The sequence below is a fragment of the Sceloporus undulatus genome, chromosome 9, assembly GCF_019175285.1.
Source record: "Sceloporus undulatus isolate JIND9_A2432 ecotype Alabama chromosome 9, SceUnd_v1.1, whole genome shotgun sequence".
Taxonomy (NCBI): domain Eukaryota; kingdom Metazoa; phylum Chordata; class Lepidosauria; order Squamata; family Phrynosomatidae; genus Sceloporus; species Sceloporus undulatus.
Genome location: NC_056530.1, coordinates 26277565 through 26301539, shown reverse-complemented (window position 1 = coordinate 26301539; position 23975 = coordinate 26277565). Strand labels below are relative to the sequence as shown.

Sequence of the window (23975 nt, the reverse complement as noted above, 5' to 3'; positions counted from 1 at the left end):
AATACCAATGCCCCAGCAATCTGTCACCGAGTGTTGATGAATGCCTAGTCACCTCTACTCTGGTTATTGTTAATAATAATAATAATAATGATAATGATGATGGTGATGATTATGATTTTAATAATATTTCAATAATATTTAATAGAATATATTTAATTGGAATATTTAATCTTACTCCAAAACAGTCCAAGAGCAAATCGGTCATTCGAAAAAAGGAAGGCCAAGCAAGACATTGGCATTTGCGCCAACAAAGGCTTGTCTTTGGGGACCGAGTGCGATTTCCAAGGCAATGCTAAATTTGGAAAACGAAAAGCGCTTTCTGATACGCGTGCTTTCATTGCATGCGCTATCTCTGGCTGGCGCATGGGGCAGAGACGGGTGCAAGTGGCACCGATGCCAGGCTCTGCGAATGGCCTCTAGTCCCAAGGGAGCCAGTCTTCAAAGAGAGAAGCTAATGAAGCTTTTTGCTCCATGCAAATCCCAACAAAGTCCTCTCCTATCTCCCAAAGCTCTTTTTCTCTATGGATTAATTCGGAGGAGGACAAGTCAAGGAATATATGTCCAAGAGCTCTCTGTATGTGCGCAGTCCCACTAGGATTTAAAGCGAATCGCCCATTGGTCATATATATAATATTCTAATTAAATATATTCTTTTAAATAATTATTAAATATTAATACAATAAATGATATAATAATAATAATAAAATATCATTACTATATTATTAAGATATTACTGTATTAAAATATAATATTAATAAAAATAAAATATTATTAAAATATTAAATATTAGTCTATATGCTATTAAATACTATTAAAATAAATAAATAATATAATAATAAAATATAATAATAAAATATTGCAATAGTATTAGCTTATTAAAATTTTAAATATATTTTATTAAATATTCTAATTAAATATATTCCATTATTAAAATTTAATAATAATAATAATAATAATAATAATAATATCAAAATATTGTTAAACTATTAAATTTATTAGAGTAATTATTAGAGAACTTATACCCTTCTCTTCAGCCTTATAGGTTCTCAGGGGTAGCTGTGGATCCCAAAACCCATGATGCTCAAGTCCCATTCAATGCAATGGAGGAGTCAAAAAGTTGGTGACACTGCAGTCCTCAGCATCCCTGGATGGCTATTGCTGGCTCAGGCTGCTGGGAGTTGCAATCCAACCTGAGAACAGAACTTTCATGGATTATAGATGCTCTAGTTCCATTAAGTCCAATGGGGGGATCCTCTGGGCCCCTAGGACTGTAGTCCCCATCATCCCTTCCCAGGCTGCTGGGAGTTGCAGTCCAACCATTGAGAAGAGGCTCTTGGTGTCTGCTGGGGTTTGGGTCCAGGCCTCTCCTTCCATGGACCCCAAAATCCATGGAGGCTCAAAACAATTTTTAAAAAGAGAAATATTAAAATAACCCAATTAAAACATGTAATGTTAAATACAAAACAAATATATAATAATAATAATAATAATAATAATAATAATAATAATAATAATTTGTATTTTATTTTAATGCCCAAAAAAGGATCCAAGGTGGCTTGCAATACAAAAGAACAGTAAAACAATGTTTTGGCTCCTCTGCCTGATGATGATGATGATGATGATGATGATGATGATGATGATGATGATGATGATGAATGTAAATTTGGAGCCAAAGGTGCCAGCCCTGAATCTCCCAAAGAAACCCAGGAGCCAAGAATCCTGAGCCCCTTTTGGCCTGAGAATAATGAGCCTGCAACACTCCCTTTCCGCCACCAGAGGGCGCCCCAGGACAGGGAGTCATCATCATAATGCTAAGCATTGGGCCGCAGTGCGCCTTTTGAGCCACAGGAGGGCGCCCGAGAGAGAACCAGGAAGGAGAGCACGAAAACGCCTGAGAGCCGGAGCGTAATGGCGCTACGCTGAGCTCGCAATGGCGCTTTCGCCTTCCTGCTCCCACTCCCAAAATGGCGGCGGCTGCAGAGCCCTTCGGGGCCTTGGAGGAGGACACTTCCCATCATCCCCAGAAAGCGGGGGAACGCCCCCTGGAGCCCCAGCTCAAACGCTTTGGAATGAAAATACCATCATCCTCTGGTCTTCAGGGGCGGGGGCGGCCATGTTTTCCCAGAGAGGAGGGTGATGGGAATTGTAGTCCAAAAGCCATGCCTAGGGATCTTGTAGTCAAGCACACAGACACAGACCTGAGCAGCTCAGGGTTCAGGGGGAGCAGCAGGCCTCTTGAACTTCCCATCATCCCCAGGCCACGCAGAGGCCCTTGGCCCCCTCCCTCAAGCAAGCTCCTTTCTGGAAAGCCCAGCATCCTTGGGCCCTCCGGGGTGATGATGGGAATTGTAGTCCACAGCTAAAGAGTCTCTGCACTCGCGAAGGGCGCCAGCAGCAGCAAACCCATCATCCTTCTTCCCTCTTGTCCTGGAGAAGAAGCGGAGGAAGGGTGGGCCTTTCAGGGCAGCCCTGACTCAGTGCCAGGGAGGGGTCCATCTCTGGTCGATCTCGAGGCTGCAGTGCCCTGAGTGGCCACAGGAGGGCGCCCTTGTATTAGGAATGCTAGTCTTTATGATTAGCCGCCTCTGGATAAAACCGAAGTCTATGGGGACTCAGGACGTTTTCCCATTGGCTCCCCAAAATTAAAATAGCCTAATTAAAACAATGTAATGTTAAATACAATACAAATATTATATAAATATATAATAATAATAATAATAATAATAATAATAATAATAATAATAATAATAATAATAATAATAATAATACATATATTTTGTTTTCATGCCCAAAAAAGAGACCCAAGGCAGCACATGTTAAATACAGAACAAATATTATATAAATATAATAATAATAAGAATAAGAATAAGAATATTAAGAATAAGAATTTTGGGCACAAAAATAAAATAAAATGTTGTTTATTATTGTTGTTACTATTATAATATATACACACATATAATATACACACATACACACATATATAAATCCCATGAATTTATATATGGTGCTGGAATCTGGGATTCTGGGATTCTGGGAGTTGTAGTTGCAGAGGAGAGCAAGGAGCCCCTTGGGTTCCCAAGGGGAAAGGAGGAGGAGGAGTGGTCAGTGGGCTTTCCAAAAGGAGGCTCTTTCCCAGGGTCCCTCTCTCCTTCCTCCATTGAGGGCAATGCTGCTAGAAAGCCTTACAGCTGGACGGAGGAAGAGGAAAGAAATAGCCTTTGGCTTTGCCAAGCGAGGGATCCCTGACCCCATCTTTTCCATCTCTCTCCTCTCCTTTTGTCTTTTTGCGCAGCATTTCTGTCCGAAGACCCCAAACAGCCCTCCGAGGCGGACCCAGCAAAGTCCCTCCGAGAAACAAAAAATGGGGTTGTCAACCAGACAGAGACGCCGCAAGAAATGGGTAAAATGGAGGCGACCTCGAATTCGAGCCAAGCGCCGGATCGAGGTCCGGATGCCATCGCAACGACGCCTTTTCGCCAAACCGTTGCAGAGAGCGTCACCGAATATAAGACCCGTAAGTGTCAGACGCAGAGAAATTAAAAGGAAAACTAGGTAGAGTCATTACGAATTTTTCACACTTCCATAGAAGAAACGTTCATTCGTTTGAAATAATAAAACCCTAAATTCGTCCAGTTTGTGCGATTGATTAAGCCGCAAAATTAATCCAGTTTGACACCACTTTAACCTCCACGGCACCATTCCTACGGAAACCTGGGGGTTCGTGGTTTGTCGCGGTGGCGCCAGAAGGAGAAATGTCTTGCGAAAGGACAGATCCAAACCCCCGCCACATTGAACCATATTTATTTATAGGAGGATGAGATATGATGGTTTTTCTTTCTCCGTTTCCTTCCCAAGGGAGGCTGGCCAAGCCCAGCATCACCGTCCGCTCCGTCAACGGGACGTGCAACATCAGCGCCAACTGCGTCGCCAACGGAGACGACGGAGACGTGCATTATCTCTGGTCACACACTGCGACTGACATGATCGTCTCCAAAAGCCCTGAATTATGGGTCACCCAGAAGCCCCCCGACGGCTCCTTGGACTTCGTTTGCACCGTGCGCAACGCGGCAGGTGAAAACGCCAGCGCTGTTTCGTTGAAGAATCACTGCCACGGTGAGTTGAAGACGGACACATAATGCTCATTTGTGCAAAATTAAAATGTATGCAAGATTTGATCCACCCTGGAACTATTTTTAAAGTCGAGGTATTGACTCAAGACCAGCCGATCTGCGCAGTCATCGGACCGCGTTTCTTCAGGATTTCTGCGTTTCCCCATTCCCACCATCTTGAAGCCTAGAAACTTGCCTTGTCACGTCGCCTGCAGAACTTAGACCCAGCCATTTAAATCCCACTGAGTTTCGCAAGGCGCACTTTTAGAGAAGTGCGCATAGAAGCGCACCGTGTATATTTGCAAACGTACAACGAATATTGCGAAATATACAGGAAGCGTTAAAAGCATTGCGAGTTTAAGAGGTTAAAACAGTCACAAGTGTTTTAACTTTCTAAATGGCGCAATTGGTTGTGTCTTTAATTTTGTGTTTATACAAATATGTTTTTGAAAACTGCGCAGTTTTGGAAGACTTTTGCAGAGCAGGAAGGCAGACAATGGCTACAATTACCGATGATGATGATGATGATGATGATGATGATGATGATGATGATGATGATGATAGCACCATCTAGTGGGGAAGACCGGATATGACTCCCGTTCTTTATCCAACTTTTCATTCATTAAAAGCTCATCATCTTTCCCACTGAAATTACTCTGGACAGGCGCACTTTGGAGCAATGCTGAACAGTTGAATACATCATATGTAGATGTTCAGTTTGCTTTCCCTTCGCCTTCCAACCCTTGGTTTTATGAATATAACAATCGCAGCCTTGTTCTGTCCTCAAAGTCAGTCTTTTTGCACCAAATTAGATTATTTTCAGCCAAAAAACTGTGTATATTTGTATTGTAATATAATTTCAGAGCCGTCTTCCTTCATTCAAGGGGCTTCTGGGTCTTTTTATGCCAAGTATTTGACCCCTCCGTTGGTGGTCCTTGTGCTGCTCTTCGCCCTTTTCTTCATGTACAGAAGAAAAAGAGGAATCGGTAAGGATTTTCATGGTTTTCATCAGGGAAGCAGTGTTTTGGAAGGTCCATGAAACTCTCCCCTCCTAGTTCAAGAAATGCGCGTCCCTAATATTTTGGATGCCCTGATGCAGAACCTGAACTCGGGACCAGAGGCCACCATTGAGACACAATATAGAGAAACATAAGAGTTTCCAATTGGGAAAGAAGTCAGGCAAGGCTGTTTAACTTGTGCTCTGAGGAAATGATTTGGAAAATGGGAAGGAGGCATGGGTCCCATTGCGCATCAGCCCCGTTGTGCTTTGGGTCCCATTGCATATTGGTCCCATTGTGCATCAGTCTTGTTGTGCATTGGTCCTGATCCACATCAATCCCTTTCCCCATTCTCCCTACATAGCAATGTTAACATCTCATTCCGGCAGATGTAAAGTCCATCCACAAAAATGCAGGTCCTCAAGTGAATTCCATCCTCTGTGTTTAATGCTCTTCCTTTTCCGTTTTTTGGGGCCTAGGAACCCGTAGCAGGACAGTCTCCATCAACGAATCTTCAGGTAGGAGGATACGCAAGTGGCGCAATCCATTGAGAGCAGGATGCTATGGGTGATGCTGCTGAGGGTTAGGAAACTTAGGTCCAAATCCAACCCTCTAGGAGTCCCAATGTGGGGTCCTCCTGAGGGTCTTCCGATGGATGCACACCCCTTTCCTACACCATCATGGGGTCTTGTGTCCCCAAGAACCCCAGATCTGGGTCTGGTCCCAAGTCTGGGAGACGTTCCTCCCCTTTGACCAAAGTGGCACCTTGAGATGGGCATCCGGCTCAAGCATCTTTGCAAAGGTTCCCACCTGGCAGAGAGAAGATGCTCAGGTCTGAGAACTAGATGTCAAAACACTGATGATCTCCAACTCTGGTTTTCAGATTCAGACGAAGAGGACTGTCCCCATGCGGCCGAAACAGTGCGCCCAAACGTGCCCCCAGAGGTAACTTTGGTTTTCTCACTGACACTATTGTGCCTCTTTTTGGAGACGGGGGACAACTCTAGGACAGTGGTCCCCAACCTTTGGTCCTCCATTTGTTTTGGACTCCAGATCCAGGATAGTCAGGACTTATGGGAACTGAAGTCCAAAACATCTAGAGGGCCAAGGGTTGAGGACATCTAGGATGTCTTCTTTGGAGAAACCTAGAGTAACTTTAGTGAGGAGGAGAACTGGGGTAAACACCAAAAGCATAAGAAACTGGACTTGGTTTCTTAAAAAGTAACTTTTCTCCCTCTAAACCTTCTCTTCTCTTCCCTTCCCATCCTAGGCCTTCAAGCCAATCCCCGAAGAAACTTTGCAAACGACGGAAGCACTGAACAGTGGCGACAGCGACGAAACCCTGGATCTCCGGGATCCGCACTCGAGACAGACCTGATCATGGCTTCGGTTCTGGTTTGGCCCCGCTTCACATTGGTCCTCCGTGGAAACTTGAGGGCCACGTTTCCCAACTTTCTTTATGACCCTTGCATTTTATCAAATATCAAAATATATCTCGAAGGGGATGTAGCTGGACTGCAAGTCCCATTGGCCCCAACCAGTGTGAGGAATAATGGGAACTGCAGTCTGGCATTTGGATGAATTGACCACAATCCGTGAACGTTTTTGTATTGATTCTAGTTGTGGCCTGGAGTTTGTTTCGGGGCGGATTTTTAAGCTGGTTAGGAACTGCAGTCCATTATTATTATTAGTAGTACTACTACTACTACTAGTAGTATGTTTAATAAAGGAAACCCACTTGCAAACAGTACTCCAATGGAGAAACGATCCTGCATTGATCCTCCATAGCAAACCTCTTTGGCCACTAAAGGAAGAAAGGAGCGGAAACAAATCCCTCCGAAAGAAAAGCAAATGAGGAAAAATAAAGTTCTAAAAGATGTTCCTTTTATTTATTATTATTATCATTATTTTTTTAGAAAAACAAAATTGTACAGTTTTTCCTCCTATTTTTACGGCGCGGGGGAAAGAAATAAAAAACCCTTCCTAACGTTTTAATCGTAACGTTTTTGCGTAACGCTTAGTACCACTGCAAACTGTAAAAACCAAACGTTATATATATATATATATATATTAAAAAAGAAACAACCCAACTTTACACTTTACAACTTTCTACAAAGCATGCACAAGGCGTTGGTCCTCCCTTTGTTTTTTCCCCTCCTAAATTTAAGTCTTTGTCTTTATTTCTAGGGAATGTTTTCCTAAATTCAGGGTGTGTTTGTGCGCATGTGTGCGCATGTGTATTTCAAGGTGTTATCATTTTAATCCCCCCCCCCAAAAAAAAGATGTGTTTTGTGTGGTTGCAATGATGCAAAACCGTATGGTTTGTTTGCAATGACCTGAAACAGTGGGAACCCCACAAACAGACATAAGGACGGATTAAACGAAGAGTTTGGCGTCATCTAGACTGCAGAATTAATGTAGTTTGACACCACTTTAATTGCCATGGCTTCATCCTAAGGAATCCTGGGATTTGTAGTTTGTTGTTGCAGCACCTCTCTCCGATAGAGAAGGCCAAAAACTACAAATCCCAGGACTCCATAGCAAGCTGCCCTCTCCAAGAACTGGACAAAAAAGTACACTTATATTCGCCTTTGCAAGGATGAAATGCCTTGACTAGCCGGCAATTACAAAATCCTTCATAAGTGTATAACCCACATTGCAGAAGTAATCCATTTTGAAACCACTTTAACTCAATGCTAGGGAACCCTGGGAACTGTAGTTTTGCGAGACACTTAGAGCCTTCTCTGTCAGAAACAGCTCTGGTGCCACAATAAACTGACTCTTAGTTGTACAACTTTTATACTACAAGATGTATATCCCATTAGCAATGAGTCAAGGCAGTTAAAGCGGTCTCAAACTGGATTATTTCTGCAGTGTGTTTTGGAGCGAAGTGTCCAGTCGGAGGACCCCAATTGTGTTGTTCTCACAAAGACAGCGGTGATGATGGAAGGAGGGAACGAGACGGAAAACAAGGAGAACCCAGATCTTTTCCTTTTGCTAAAAATGTTGGAACCTCGCAGAAACTTCGCTCAAACAAACAGGGACATTATTGGACGCTCCTGGGATTTCATTTCGCTTGTGCAAGAAACTGCTCCTGGAAAAGAGCTCCCCTACACACACACAGACACACACACACAGGCTTCGCACCCGAGTCTTAAGACGACACAACAGCCTTCAAGTCAAGACGAGGCTCATATACCACAGGGACTCGAACCAAAGGCCGGTTCGGGTCGTTCGAAGGACGGCGATTATGTACAACCCAACGGATCCCTTTCCAAAGTATGGAGATGATCATTTGCGTTTGTAAAAAATGTCACCATTTAAGAAACTTTCCTTTTTAAAGAAAGGAAAACCACCGCAAGTCGGACAAAGATATGCTCGAAATAGGATGTTTTGGTGCCAGACTCGCAAAACCAAGGAAGGGTCCGCTGGCATGATATAAGATGTCTTTGAAAAATAGCAGCTACCATCAGACGTTTCTTTCTTTCTTTCTTTCTTTTACACATAATCTATCTATCTAAAAACGCTCCGCAAGGTTTTGTGCAAGTCCGGACGGCGCGTGCGGAGGACAAAACAGTGGCGTCGGGCAGCGTCTCGAAGGCCAGAACTGTTGAGGTTCGCTGGTTTTTTGAACATTCGCAAAAGGTTCCTCAAAACCCAATGGTAATTCGGAGTTGCTGGTGAAGAGTGTGAACGGAAGTAGCCCTTAAAAATTTGGCACCAAAATTGGACCGTTTTGCAACCAAGGCGAGGAAGGGAGGAGAGGGACCAGCCTTCCCAGATCATGTGCCTCCTTAGCGCCAAAGATGTCCCAAAAATTGGGATTTCAGAGGGTGGAAAACGGGAGAGAGAGGAAAGGGGCACTTCGAGGCATCTCACCCCATAACTGGAATTGAAGAGATTGAGTGGTCAATGGCGGGCATCTCAAGACACATAGAGATGACACTGTAAACTCCAGGAAGGTCATTGTCACCCCAACATCCCAAACACGGTGCGCTAGGTCACTCCTCACAAGCGGAGGCAGCCCTCCGGCATCGGAAGTCCCTCGCCCGCCCAAACCTGACAGCGGCAGCAGTTCACACCGACGTCTCCGACTGGAGCCGCATCACAAACTTGTGCGACTTGGGGTCCACAAACTCCTCTGAGAGCTTGAAGAAGGGGATCTTTTTGGTGCTCACCACCAGGCTGAAGTCGTGGCGCTTGAGGACAAAGACCACCCCGTCCTTCAAGCCGTTGGTGACGGGCTCCTCGCTGACCAACGTCCACTGCTTGGCCAGCCAGCGGTCCTTGTGGTACTGGATGGTGGGGCCGGCCGCCAGGTAGCGCTCGAGGAAGGCCTGTGGGGAAGAAAGAGGAAAGACGTCAGTAGGGAGATGCTCAGCCATGGAACCAATTGTCTACCTTTCCGAATACGTTTTCTTCTCCATCACCCTTATCCTCCTTGTTGCTCTTCTCTGGACCTAAGCACCAACTTTGTAAAGATATAGGTATAGGATATAGAAGGAGAGGCTTGTGCAGGTCCAGAGAAGGGCAACTGGGATGATAAGAAAGAAGGAGAACAAAACATATGAGGAAATGTTGAAGGAGTTGGGCATGTTCAGCTTGGTGGAGAGAAGACGGAGAGGTGGCAGGACTGACCTTTTTGAACATCCCTTTCATACAAAGGAGGGGATTGATTTGTTCTCTGCTGCCCTAGACAGTAGGACCAGGTCTAATGGTCTGAAGTTACAGGAGAGTAGATTTCAATTGAACATTAGAAGAAACTTCTTGACCGTAAGAGCGGTTCGGCAATGAACCAAATCCCTAGAGAGGTGTTGGAGTCTCCTACAGACGTCTCCAAAAAGAGGCCGGACAGCTCTGTGCCGGAAGTCCTAAACTGATGGCCTCTGGAGACCTCCTCCCAACTCTAGGATTCAATGAAGAACTGTACCCAATGGCACAGTGTTATGGACCCACGGCAGCAAATGGATCCCAAGGGCTTTCTCACGGACCCTGCCCTGCTTCCGATCCCCCCACGTCCCACGGCCGTGGTCCTACCTTGGGCGTCATGTCATGGGTGATGCAGAACTCCAGGTGCTGGAGGATGCTCTCCATGGTGTGGTAGGGCTGCTGCTTGGTGGTCCGCAGGTACTTCTGCATGGCCCGGGCCATGGAGGCAAAGATGGCCTGGGCCGCCTCCCGGGGGTCCATGATCTCCCGCGGGTTCTTCTGGTCCTCCTCCTGGAGCCGCTTGATGTGGGTGAAGGCCTCCTCCACGGCCACCACCAACCTGCCGGGGGCAAGAGGGACCCCGCCATGGTCAAATGGTACATTGCCAACCCTTGTCCTCGTCCCTCCATCCCAAAAAACGCAACAGGAAATCTGCAGGTCTGAGCATGAACCGAGTCTTTGGCACTGATTTGGCTGAGCCAGGTGAGCACATGATGTTCACAGATGTTCCATCTGCCCAGGAACTGATGGCAGCTTTCCAAAATGTCTACCCTTGATCACCCTTGGCATAAGCATTGACCTGACTTGGCATGAAGTAGCATCCTATATTCCTAAGAACAAAACCTAGCTTTGGTGTCAGGGCGGTCAGGAGAGGGAGAGAAACGAGTGCGAAACAGGGCATGACAGTGCCATGTACCAGTTTATCTCTCTCTTCTGGCTGGGATTTTCCATTGCCAAGATCTGGATTTAGGAGAGGGGCTCATGTAACTTTAAATTCCAAAAGCACATCATGGAGCCTCTGTCAAATGGGTCATCCTTTACTTTCTTATCTGGGCAATAATCATTTCAGATTGTGTGGGAAATGGATGCGGGAGGATGCATGTTTGAACATTCCTCTATTTTAAAAAACAAACATGGTTTCCCACATATTATTGCTATTACTGGTTGAGTTTCCCTGATCTGGAATTGCAAAATATGAAATCAATAACTTTTTGAGCCACGTTACCTGAACTGTGTCTGCAAGGCTAGAGGGAGATGTGAGAATCTGTGAAATGGCGTGATTTGTGCCAAGCACTATGCTTGCTTTCCCACCATTTCGCATATCCTTGTGTCTCTCCCCAGCCTCATAATATCTCATTATGTTCATGCAAACACAGGTAGTCCAAAATCCAACAAAATCCAAAACAAGGAACCCTTCTGGTCCCAAGCATTTTGGAGAAGGGAGATTCAACTTGTACTTAAATATATTATTTTGGAGGAATGTTGCCAGTTTGTTCCTTTGCCCCAGAACAATAAGTGCCCACCTGTTGGCATCCGTTGAATGGTAGACCCATTCAATCCAATGCTGAATGGTGAGTCAACCAACAGGTAAACCCCACTGAGTCAGTGCGTCTCCCAACAAGAGGATGTCTGGACCTACCTAGCCCTCCGCTTCCGCACCCGGCGCTCGTGTTCGGCCTCTTCGTAGTAATATTCGTTGTGGCTATTGTCTCTCCGCCGGGCAGCTGCGGCAATGACGGCTCGGGACTGGCTGGTCGAGTTGTTGGTTGTGTTTTCTGAAAGGAAGGAAGACGGAGAAAGGGAAGCAAAGAGTCAAGACGGCCTTTCGGATTGTGCCCAAGGAGATCCAAGAGGGAGATGAGACGAGAGCGAAGGGAAGGGACTTTATTTTGTACAACAGAGAACCCTGTTCTGAACTGGGAAAAGGTTACTGAACTGGGAAGAGAGCTTGGGGCAACTTTCAGGAAAGTTTGGCTAGCCAAGGGTGGGAGATTGGGGAAGTTGTAGTCCAAAAAAGTGACATTTTCCATGAGTCAAAAATAGGGTGTGTGTGTGTGGGGGGGGGGGGGATATTAATATTAACGTTTTAGAAATAAAGCAGTTTGACCCCCATTCTCATCAAGGATAAGAAGACTGTGAGTTTTAAAACTGCTAGTATAAACACGTAGAGAGAGACAAAGCCGGGCACAAGAGACGACTCACCTTCGCCAAGCGAATACACCTTGAAACCGGACATTTTCTTGGAGAGAACCGACTTTGGCAGGTTGAGGAGGGCTGGGTTGTAGACGGGAAAGTCGTGATAGTAGTTCTCCAGGATCCACACCGCAACTCGTTGGATACTACCAGGAGAAGGAAAGATGAATATAGTTGGAAGGGCTTTGTTAGCATAGGTTTTGTTATCATAGGTACGCCTGTACTTGGCATAGTGTAAATGTTTGCTCACACAAGCGTGCCAGAGTGCACTGCGGCACCAGGGATTGTGTGACAGAGATGCTCTCTTCCCAGATTCCCATTCTGCAATGGATGACGGGTGAGAGAGGGGCTACAACCAGAAGTACAGTCAGCCCTCCACATTTGCAGCTTTGATTAATGTTCTCTCTAGGAATCTCTACATCCTCCATCTCGACTCTATGGCCGATGTGTGCCAGACGTTGCACTAGAAGACCTAGCGATTACTAGAAAGAACACTTGACATTTGTAGGTCCTCCAGCACAATTGTATGATCAACTTCCAGCAGATGTTGACCACAGAGTTGCACTGGAGGATCCAGAGATTTCTTAAGGGAACACTCCTCTAAGCATTTGTAGGTCCTCCATCCGCGTTGCTCCTCACCTGAGGTGGCCGACGTTGTAGAACCGGCTGGCGCCGTCAGTGGACCGGACCACCTTGAGGGTGAAGTGGGGCTGGAGCTGCCTCAGTTCCAGCAGGACCACAGCCAGGTAGTGGACGAAAAGGAGGGCATCCACCAGGGAGACGGCGTACTGGACGATGCCCTGGTAGTTGGTGTCGCGTGAGTCAAGGATGCGGACACCGTAGAAGAGCCAGTAGGAAACCACCAGGAGGAAGACAAGGACCATGAGGAGAGCGCGGAAGACGAAGATGCGGGGGAAGAAGGCCTTGGGGCGGCGGAAGAAGAGGGCCCAGCTGCCCAGGAGGAGGATGAGGAGCTTGAAGGCCACAGAGATGAAGAGCCCCTCGCAGGGGGTCCCGCAGGGCTCCAGCCGCTCCCCCCACAGCACCTGGGGCAGCAGCATGAAGGCCAAGGGGGTGAGGAAGGAGAGGAGGGCCAGCGCCCCCCCAAGCGAGACCCCCAGGTGCCGGGAGCAGTCCAGGTGGGCACTGTCCTCCATGTCCTTCGTGATGCGTGTGATGTCATCGTGGGAGATGCTGTGCTCTGAGGTCCCTGTCACCACCGTTGTCGTCTCCCCCCAGTTGTCATCCTGCCGGGGGAACAAGGGGGCAAGGGCCAGAGAGGAGAGGAGATGCGTGAGGGGCAGCGCCCTGCGAGGTTGCCCAGGTCGAACATCTGTTTTTTGGGCAGGAGGGGACTATAACTCCCAGGACCCTTCAGGCACCTTGACCACTAGCCCTCCAGGGAAGCTCCGGTACTCTCTGCAGCCCCTCCAGAGCTTGGGAAAGTTACTATTTTGGGATGACACATCCCAGAATCCTCCAGCTTCCTTGCCCCTAGCCTCCTGGAGAAGCTGAGCTATCCTCTGCATCCTCTCCACAGCTTAAGAAAGTTACTTTTTTGGGATGACAATTATCAGAATCCTCTAGTCACCTCACCCTCTAGATATCCTCTCCATCCCCTCCAGAGCTTGGGAAAGTTACTATTTTTATAACAAATCCCAGAATCCTCCAGTCATCTTGTCCTCTAGCCTTCTGGGAGAGCTCAGATATTATCAGTATTCTGCACAGACATCCAAGTTTGGAGAAGTTTACTTTCTTCTCCCCCTGAATTCTTCCCCCCCTTTGCCCTCCAACCTCCAAAACCAATGATCGATCTATCTGTTTATATTGACTATCTGTTTATATCTCACCTTTTCCCCAAGGATGGGACTCACCTATAGCTAATAACATGCAAAAACTATAATAGATTAAAATGAAAGAGTCTATGGAATGAAAGGCAGGGTTGCTCACCCTTTCGTCGCCTCGCGTCGATTCATTGTCCAACAGCGGTTCCCCGGGGGCCTGGATGGTGACCGACTTGTCCCCTCGACTCCCATCTCGACTCTTGGAGCGATGCCTTTCTCGCCGGTCTCTGCGTCATGTGAGAAGAGAGCGAGAGAGATGTATTGGGATGCATGGAAAGGTTCAGGGACTGTCATGCCTTGTTTCGTACCCAGCACTCTTATCCTGACCACTGAGGCTAGGTTTTGTTCTTAGGAATATAGGATGTTGCTTCATGCCAAGTTGGGTCAATGTTGTATGCCCATGGTGGGCAAAATATGGTATGTTGACCACATCTGACCAGGACTCAGTACCCTAAAGGCACCAGATCCCATCTGATTTTGGAAGCAGGTTCAGCCACGGTTAGCACTTGGAGGAGCGACCACCAACGAATCCCAGGCAATATTTCAGTGGAAGGAACGGGTAAAACCACCTCCGAGCAAGACCTGACAAATTCATTTTCATCACCATAAGTCAACAGGTGACTATAGCACAAGATCTAAATGCCCTAAAGGCATCTTGGAAGCGAAACAGGGCCAGTCCTGTTTTAAGACTTGGATGGGAGGACGCCAAGGAAGTCCTGGAGGCTCTATTTCAGATGCAAAACCACTTCTGGGGAGTCTTTGCCTAAGAAAACCCTGTAAAATTTATGGGGCCACTATAGAACAGGAGATTTGAAGGGATAAGTAAACCCACACGGAGGACATATGAGTCTTTTGTATCTGTCTGGGTTTGGTTCCCCCCAAATCTATGGATGCTCAAGTCTCGTTATAATAAATGGCATCATGAAATGGTGTCCCTTATATAAAATGGCAACATCATGGTTTGCTTTTGGAGATTTATATATACAGGATTCTAAACTATTTTCAAGCCACAGAAGGTTGACTCCATGGATCCAGAATCCACAGATAAGGAGGTCCAACCACAGATGGATAAATTCAACACTTATCTACTAAGTGGCAGACAAATAAAAATGTAGGAAATGATGACGGGGGACACCAAAGAGACCGAAACCCCAGGGCGCCTCACCGGTGTTTCCGTGAGCTCCGCGAGTGTCCCGACTTGTAGGAATACCCCGAATACTGGGACTCGTTGTCCATGTTGTCGGAGCGCCGGGCCTTATAGCGGTCCACGTTGATGGACTTGGGTCTCCCGGGGCCTGGGACGGCCGCCAAAGCCGCCGCGGCCTCCTTGAGCGTCGGCTTCTTCAGGCCGAGGGGCACCTTCAAGAAGTCAACTTTCACCTTGAGGGACTCTATTTTGATCGCTGGGCTGGACTCCTCTTAGAGAAGAAAACGGGGGACACCTGCGGGGAAGAAGGAGAGGACGAACCATTCGGATGCAGAGATGAGTTTCCACAAACAGGAGGGCGAACCTGCAGCTCCCAAGATCCCCCCCCCGAGAAATAACAAATGGGAGCAGAGCACTTTCCCCCCATTATTATGATGATGATGATTGCATGTATTTAGAATGATACAATTAAAATTAAATTGTACAGGTTTTACCAAAATAGCGCCTCGGATTTTCCCAACGCAAAAGAGCGGAGGCTTCCCTTGAAAGAGAGAGTCAATGGGGCTGTGACTTCACAAAAGATGGAGACATTTTGGACATATTTTGCACTGCTGATGGAATTTAAATATTGGTTTGAAAAGCTTTGTCCCCAATGCTCCACGGCCAGAAGGGGAAAGCTTGAGCATTTGGGTTGGTTCCATAAAGCTATCACTGTTTTGTGCATTTCAGAGGTTATTACACTTTGCCACATGGCCAACACAGCTGCGTGTGTGTGTGTGTGTGTGTGTGTGCGCGCGCACAGAACACTTACATACTCAAGAGTTATAAAAGTGTGCATAGCGTCTGGACCCCTTCGATGACATAGATCATGCGCCTTTGCAATCCATAAGCAGATACTGAGAAGCGGAGGAAAACCCGCACTGAGCCACTGATGCATAGAGAAGCCTAATTCATATTAGAATTAGAGACAGTCTGAGCCCTTAAATCCGGACTAACTGGGGACAGGGGAGATTTCGGCAAAAACACGGGTCTTGTCTTATCCCAAACGGCGAGGAGGAAAACTTACTCTACTCGTCTGGCGATTATTTCCCCCCGCCATTCCCTCCAGACTTGCCGAGCCGCCCTTTCGGTTACAACCGCCTCCTCGCAACATTAAACGTTTGGGGATGATTTATGCTTTCATTAAAGCTCTGCTCTACATATTAATTGCCTCAAAGCAAGCCTCGGGGAGGAGCAGACACAGAAATGAATTATTCAAGGGCAGCGCTGGCTCCACGGCGCCGCTTCGGGTTTCTGTCAGAACAAGTCTGGCACACAGGAGCTGCGGGAGGAATCCCAGCCGACTCGACCCAGAACGCCTGCGCTTGGCATTTTGTTTGTTTGTTTGTTTATTGTTTATTTTTAAATCTCTCTCGCTCCATAGAACGACTGCCGGATCTGGTTCTCTTTGCCTTTCCTAGAGGAGAATTCAGGACCAGAGTGGCACACGCCACGCACGTAAAATGTCCCGGGTTCAAACTCTGGCAACTCCAGTTAAAAGGCTTATGGCGAAAAGCAAGGCTGGGGGTCCATCCACACTACACAAATATAGTGGTTTGGTTCTGCTTTAACCATCATAGCTCCTTCCTAGGGGACTCTGGGGTCTGTAGGTTGGGGGACGATGACCAAGAATCCGAAGTACCCCCGCCTAAACTGCAGATCTCAGGATACACAGAGTTGGAAGGGACCCCCATTGCAACCCCCTTCCGCCATGCAAAAATGCACATTCAAAGCCCCCCGACGGATGGCCATCCAGCCTCCAAGCAAGGAAAACCCACCACCATCCAAGGCAGCGTCTTCTATTGTTGAATGGATATTACCTTCAGGAAACTCTCCCTAATGTTTAGGTGGCACCTCCTTTCCTGCACTTTGAATCCAAGGGTGACTTGGAGAGTGAACTTTCATTCATGGAGTGGCCATATGTTGAGGTTGACTTGATGGCCATTCACAACCAAGAGGACACCAAGGCTGAACTCCCCCTTGAAGCCAAGATGAGTAAAACAGTTGTACTTTGGGCACATCATGATAAGTCAGGACACTGGAAAAGTGCCCTCAGTTTGCAAGACCAGAGCAGGGCGTTTGATGATGGGGGACTTGGAGGTCCCTCGTTCACGGAGTCAACATAATGTTGAAGGCTACCAATGGCAAGGGTTGGGCCCATGGGGTCATCCCTTCCAAGTCTGGAATGAAACCTGGAGCGGATCACCCTCACCAGGGGACACTGCCAGTCACAGACCCACAAGGCTGGTCTATGGAGGAACCCACTCCCACCCCAAGGGATGCTTCTTGGGGCTGTCTTTTCCAACTGGCACCGGCGGCCCTGCGTGTCGTGACCTATTTTGGGTGAATTTTATTGACACGGAGCCCAGACGGTGGCAGGGAGTGGGCTTCGTTCCAGCAACAATGAAGCCAGGGCCTCGTTCCCATGGCCCATCTAGGTCAGAGGAGTGGGAAATCCCTTTGCGGCGCCATGAGGCAACTGGGAAGGGCGCCAAGGCTGTCGAGCGGGCTCTCTTGCCCCTAAAAAGGCACGACACATGCCCCTGACACATACACACATTGCACACAGCACATGAGGCTGGCATCGCTGGTTGCCCCTCCCTGCACGACGCCACTTCCCAAAGTTCACGGGTCGCAAGGCACAACACTCCACCGTTTTCATTTTGCATCGGGACACATCTTCAATGTGGACTTGGCCCTTTGGAAGGCGGTACATAAATAAAATTTGTTGTTGTTGTTGTTGTTGTTGCAACTGCTTCCCTGCCTCCTAGTCTTGGATTTTGTCTCGTTGTCCTTGTGTGCTTCCAACTATCAACATGCCACCTCTCTCCTGGAAAAGGAACCAAGGTGGCTCACATTGTCCAATTTATCCAACCTAACTTTTGTTCCGTGCCCTTCGTCTCACCCTCTTTCCTTGCACTCCCTCGATGGTCCATGTCTGCAAAATGGGCCCCCATTTGGCACACGCTCACGGCCCCATTGCCAGCAAAGGGGGGGATTAATAAACCCAAACCCAAGCTGAGTGGTGTTTGCAAAAGGAAGCGGCAACCAACAACAAAGGCCCTGGGAACAGCAGGGCTGCAACCAAAATTGTGCAAGACGAGGCAAAGACGCTCCCTTCCCATCCGCAGCCCCCTCCTATTCCCAAAGTACTAGGCTTTCTTGGCAGAGTTTTACGGGAAAGTGGGGGATGAAGAGAGAGAGAGAGAGAGAGAAAGGGAAGGAGGATAAGAGGAGAATGAAAGGAGCAAACTTGTCCTCGATGTGCAATCAGCCATGAGGCCAAGGAAAGAAAACGCAGCCTTGACAGGCTTAAGGCAACAAAACAGGAGCTGGAGGAAAGAGGGAGGCAGGCCAAAGGGGTCTTGCCTCTCCAGAAAGACCCCCAGGAGAAGGAGGAAAGGACACACACGCCCCCAATTTAGGCTCTGAAGGGCCACCATGTCCTATTATGGCTGCCGTTTTGAATCAAAGAAAGCAACCCACTTGGCCATCTTCCAGGCTCATTCCAAAGGTTCTCCATCGGCTGTTTCCAGATGGAGGCACACCAGGAGCTTTGGAGAGGTCAGGGGAGTTCCCAAAGAGACACACCCAACCCAAAGGCCACACAGTTCCCACCTCCGAGATCAAAAGGTCTACCTGACACCCAGGAAATCAGGCTCCAAGAGAAAGCCCAACCTTGCCTCCACATTCTTACTCTGCAGTGGAGGTCATGCCTGCCAACAGGGAGATCTTCTAAGCCAAACCAATGGCCCATCGAGTCCAGTCTCATCTAGGGAGCTGAGTGATCCAAGGTTCTCCATCAGTTCTGCAATCCAAGAGCTCTTCCTAAAAAATGGGGACCATGAAACTCAGGACTCCTTCATCAGGTGGGTCAGGGGAGCACTTGGGCCACAGATGAGCCCTGAAGGTTGTTTTGGAGCACCCAACTAGAGATGTGTAGTCCCCCATATTCTCTCCTCCTCATAGATGTGTTCCATGCTCTTTGCACCTCTCCCATGCTCCTTTCTCTCCATATGCATATTCCATGTTCTCTCCTCTTCCCATATGTATTACATGCTGTTTCTTCCTTACACATGTCCCATCTCTTCTCCCCATGCACTTATCCCATGCTCCAGTTTGTGCTCCATGCTATGTCCACCTCACATCCCATGCTCTCTGATCCCTACACATATATCCCATGCTCTCCTCTCCTCACATAAGGGTTCCTTGCTCTTCCTGCCTCACATGTTCCAGGCTCTTTTCTCCCTACTCCCATATGTCCCATGTTCTCTTCTTCTCAAACAACACATGCCCCATGCTCTTCCCTCCTCATGTATGCATCCCATGCTCTCTCTTATTCCTGCACACACGTTCCATGCTCTGTCCTCCTTAAGTATGTGTTCCATACTCTTACATATCCTATGCTGTCTTCACCATACACTTTTGTCCCATGCTCTCTCCTCCCCACACACGTCCAATGCTCTCCTGTCCTCACATATCTTCAATACTCTTCCCTCCCCACACATGCTCCATGCTCCTTTCTCCCCACACACGTCCCATGCTCTCTCCTCCTCATGTATCTATTCCATGTTCCCCCTTCCAAATACATGTCTCATGCTCTCTTCTCTCCAAATAACACATGCCCCATGCGCTTTCCTCTTCACATGTGCATCCCATGCTTTCCCTCTCCACAACTACGTGTCCCATGCTCCTTTTGCACCTTGTGTTCCCTCATTTTTATTAGGGATGCCTCCCAAAAATGTGAATGGCTGCAGCAATGAGGCCTGTGAAGCCCCCTCCTCGCCTCGCCCTCCACCATGGTGCGCCAAGAAGATATGCGCAACCGATGGGAAGACATAGCTATCCATATGTATGGGACTTTTGTGCCAGGAAGCGGGTGGAAATTTTCCTTTGGGTTGGGGGAGAGGAGGCGAGGGTCTCCAGGGAAGAGGGGCCTTTTGTGCCGGAGACACTGGCGGGGGTCTTGCCCATTTATCACAAGGGAAACAAAGGCTCGGCAGGCAAACAGGCCCACCCCGGTTGCCTAGGCAATAGCGACAGGGCCAGAGAGCGCGCAGGCCAGCATCCCAAAGTGAGGAGGGGGAGAAGGAAAAGGAGGTGCCAACCCAGCCTCAGAGGGCTTTGTTTGGGGGGGGAAAGGGTGGTGGGTTCCCCCAGGAAACAATGCAGCAAAAGAGCAGCAGGCAAGATGAAAAATTCGAACCTGGCCCCCGAAGGGCGAGGGTCTTTCTTTGAAAAGGAGACAGGGCTGGGGAGAGAGGGCAAGGTTTATTCAGCTTTTTTCGGTGGTGCCCTCTGGGAAGTTTATGGGAACCCAGAAGGCTTATATGGGAGGGGGGACGGTGGACTCTCTTGTTCTCAACTCACAGGCACATGATGCACAGCCCTAAATTTACGGCTTGGGAGAAACCGGTTAAATTAAAGAGTTCCCTCCAAGCTCCAGGGTTTTGGGATGGGCTGGAGCTCCAAGGAAGAAGACCGGCTTTGCAGGCCAAAGGTGTCCATGTGCTTATGTGCACCTTCAGGTCAACTCCCAACGTATGGTGACTCCATGCATTTAACAGGGTTTTCTTAGGCAAGGAATCCTCACGAGGTGGTTTTGTTGGTTCCTTCCTATGAAACAGAGCCTACAGCATCCAGTATTCGTTGGCAGTCTCCCATCCAAGGAACAACCAAGACTGACCTTACTTAGCTTCTAAGATCTGGTGCCTTTTGTGTATTTAGGTACACATGAACTTGTGTGTCTATGCGCCTTCAAGTTGCCTGTTAACCTCAAATAATTTCACATGGTTTTCTTAGGAAAGGGACCCTCGGAGGTGGTTTTGCTCATTCCTTCCTCTGAAATAGAGCCTCCAGCACCAGGTCTTCCCTTGACAGTCTCCCACCCAAGGACTATCCAGGGCTGACCCTGCTTAGGTTCTCTCATATATCTAAGCAGTGGTGGCTGTGAAGGTGGTGGGAGCAAGAAAAGGGTCTCGGGGGCCAGGCAGGCTCATTTGGGGAGAGACTTGGAAGGGACCCCAAAGGGAGATCTAGTCTATCTCCTTTCCATGTAGGAACAGACCCCTGAAAGATGCCCTTCCAAGGAAGGAGAGTCCACCATCTTCTGAGGAAGTCCATGCTCCAATGTCAAATATTTTACCACCTTTTGATGCACCCCATGCGGATGTGCAATTGTTAACAACATCAACAATGGAAAACTCCTCTTAAACCAGACAAGCCTTTTAGGGAACAGCCAGAGCAGGTCAATCCTAAGAGCCAAAAACCAAGAGAAAGCCAACAGAAATGCAGAAGGGATGAAGCCAGCTTGACCGCCTTCGTGAGGAAGGGACCGAAAAGACCCCGCAACACTGGCCCAGCTGAAAGAGCACTTCTTCTTAATCCGGTACTTGGTCCATTAGGCAACACTGTCTCCCATCACCAGCCAAGAAGCCAGGATCTGTGCTTGCGTGGTCAAGGCCCAGATGTACAAAAAGCTAGTCCCAACCGGAGTGGACCCAATGAATTATTCCGAACTTGTGGGTTGACTCCAAAGGATTGGTCACATCCGCCAGTCCTCCAGCAATTGCTCCCTTTAACAATTAAGTGGTCAACTGCTTTGACCATTTGTCCAACGCTAACCTCCAATTCATGGACCGCATGCGGAGCTCGGTTAATTTGGGGGAGTCAGTGTCTGCAAATCATGCAGGTTTTAATGATGCACACAGCTCCAAACATTTTTCAGTCTAAGTGGAACATAAATATCGGTCATCTGGGGCAGCGGTGCATGTCAGGATGTACTCAGCCATGTCTGGTTTTCCCCCAGCAATAGAGGATCTCACACCAAGGTAAAGGGTTCACATTGGAAGAAAAGAGGTTCCACCTAAACATTAAGGAGATCTTTTTTTAATGCAAGAACCGAAGAATCCTAGAGTTGGAAGGGATCCCAAAGGGCCGTCCAATCTGACCCCCTTCTGCCATGCAGAAAGACACCATCCAAGCACTCCTTATGACAGATGGACATCCATCCATCCTAAGACCCAAGACCCATCTTAACGTTGGGGGTAGCACCCCCAGACACATCCTAAGATTGAGAATGGCACTCCAAGACCCCTCTTAAGGTTGGGCATGGCACCCCAATGCCCATCCTAAGGTTGGGAAGGGGACCCAAAACCATCTTAAGGTTGGGGATGGTGCCCCAAGATCCATCTTAAGGTTGGGGATGAGGTCCCAAGACCCATCTTCAGGTTGGGGATGAGGTCCCAAGACCCATCTTCAGGTTGGGGATGCACCCCAACCCATCTTAAGGTTAGAGATGAAGTTCCAAGACCCATCTTTAGGTTGAGAATGGCGTCCCAAGACCCATCTTAAAGTTGGTGTCCCAAAGATGCCAACCCTCCATCCCAGATGTATCGCATGTCCAGCAAAACTCACCAATTTGGTGGTGGATGGAAAATGGCAGCCGAGTGATGGAGGAGCACTGTCTCCTTCCGTCCACTCAATCTTGCAAGCGGCTGGGCATCATGGATCCCTTCCAAAAGCGCTGTACTTTGGGTAGGAAACCTGGTCCTGTCCTGGTTGATGGATGGGGCTGACTCCGTGTTTCAGGGTCTACAATGGCTGCGAGGAACAGATTCCAGAAGCAAGCTGCAGGAGGAAGAAGACACAATTATTGTTGTTGCCCTTATATTTGCATAGAACATCCTTGAATTTGAATTCAGAGCCTTCGGGCGAAAATGGGTCCCCAGACTGAAAATAAGGAAACATATCCTTTGCTTCCCAGTTATGAGGAAGAAGAGAGGAAGACGCAACTCATAAATCATCAATTAGGATTGCTTACTTATCCGTTCATTAAAATATTCATCTCTTGCCCTACATCGCAAGCTCCTGGGGCAGCGAACAGGTAAAATCCATTTAAAACAATATAAACATTTAAAAACTGTTAGGAATAATGCAAACAGCCTGAAAGTATAGCAACGGTTTTAACCAGTTTTTGGGGACAGCCAACAAAGAGCAAAAGGCACAAAGAAGTTTATAGAAACCAATCACAGGTTGCATCTACAGAGTTGAGATAATAATGCACTTTAAGGGTCATGGCTCCATCATCCAACAGAAATGTAGGGATTTGTAGTTTGCGGAAGCGCCAGCAGCGTTCGTTGGTGGAGGAGGCTAAAGACCTTGTAAAACTACAAATTCCAAGATTTCGTAGGATTAAAGTGGGAGACGCAATATCTTTCTCCCTTCCTTGCTTTTCTCTGCGTCCTTCAAGGCCTCTAATGTGCAACAAGTAAAGGCGAAGCAGAGCGCAAACTTGGGTTCCATCTAGTCTGAGGAATGCTATGGACTCGAAACTTTCAGACTTATTAAAAGGAGGAAAATGTGGCTAGTTGTCCCAGATTCGAGGAGAGACATCTCCGACCCCATCAATTGCTGCCAATCCACCTGGATGGAAATAGGGAACCCACCCCAAACGTTTTTCCATCTCTGCTGTCTTCCTGTTGTGATGAAAAGCAATGTGCCTTTTGGACACCGGAACCGGACTTTCCCAAAATATTGTTTTCCATACTCCCAATCCCAAAACGCAGCATGCGACCGCTCTAGATCCTGATGGAAAAGTCAATTCATAGCACTAGAGAAGCTTGGATGCCCATGAAGCGCAGGTCTTTATCGATAAATATAACAACACGATTAGCAAATTGTTGTGTTTGCTGTCGTGTGCCTTCAAGTTGTTTCCAACATTTGGTGACTCTAAGGTGAACCTATCCTGTGTTTTCTTGGCAAGGTTTGTTCAGACAAGCTTTGCCCTTGCCATCCTCTGAGGCTGAGAGAGTGAGACTTGGCCAAGGTTGCTCAGTGGATTTCATGCCCAAATGGGGAATCGAACTCAGATCTCCAGAGTCCAACACTGAAAACACGTTGGCTCTCACATTGTTGTGTACCTTCATGTTGTTGA

At 47.7% G+C, this 23975-nt stretch overlaps 2 protein-coding genes across 4 annotated transcripts in view; one reads left to right on the top strand and one right to left on the bottom strand.

Moving 5' to 3' along the window:
• The window catches only part of LOC121915773, a 14056-nt gene extending 7033 nt beyond the window's left edge, over positions 1–7023 (top strand). Inside the window, exons 1-7 of one of the 3 annotated variants that reach the window (XM_042440283.1) lie at positions 1627–2091; positions 3293–3514; positions 3856–4113; positions 4973–5095; positions 5587–5625; positions 5991–6052; positions 6378–7023. In XM_042440283.1, the coding sequence (XP_042296217.1) occupies positions 1965–2091; positions 3293–3514; positions 3856–4113; positions 4973–5095; positions 5587–5625; positions 5991–6052; positions 6378–6485 (939 nt within the window). In that variant the 5' untranslated portion in view covers positions 1627–1964 and the 3' untranslated portion in view covers positions 6486–7023. Of the gene's footprint in view, positions 1–1626; positions 2092–3292; positions 3515–3855; positions 4114–4972; positions 5096–5586; positions 5626–5990; positions 6053–6377 lie in introns of those variants that run through there. The other 2 variants (XM_042440284.1, XM_042440285.1) reach the window with 2 other exon arrangements.
• VANGL2 (VANGL planar cell polarity protein 2) lies at positions 6983–23975 on the bottom strand. The gene is made up of 8 exons (XM_042440282.1): positions 22457–23975; positions 15020–15296; positions 13961–14081; positions 12650–13257; positions 12020–12156; positions 11457–11592; positions 10145–10376; positions 6983–9444 (listed from the first exon to the last, which is right to left on the bottom strand). Exons 2-8 carry the CDS (start codon positions 15088–15090, stop codon positions 9184–9186), a joined length of 1566 nt encoding a protein of 521 aa, XP_042296216.1. The 5' UTR covers positions 15091–15296; positions 22457–23975; the 3' UTR covers positions 6983–9183.

Coding starts and splice junctions, on each gene's coding strand:
- VANGL2 (XM_042440282.1), bottom strand. CDS start 15,090: ATGGACAACGAGTCCCAGTATTCGGGGTATTCCTACAAGTCGGGACAC. Junction 14,082..15,019: donor CGGAGCTCACGGAAACACCG/GTGAGGCGCCCT, acceptor CACATGACGCAG/AGACCGGCGAGAAAGGCATC. Junction 9,445..10,144: donor CCCATGACATGACGCCCAAG/GTAGGACCACGG, acceptor TCTTCCCCACAG/GCCTTCCTCGAGCGCTACCT.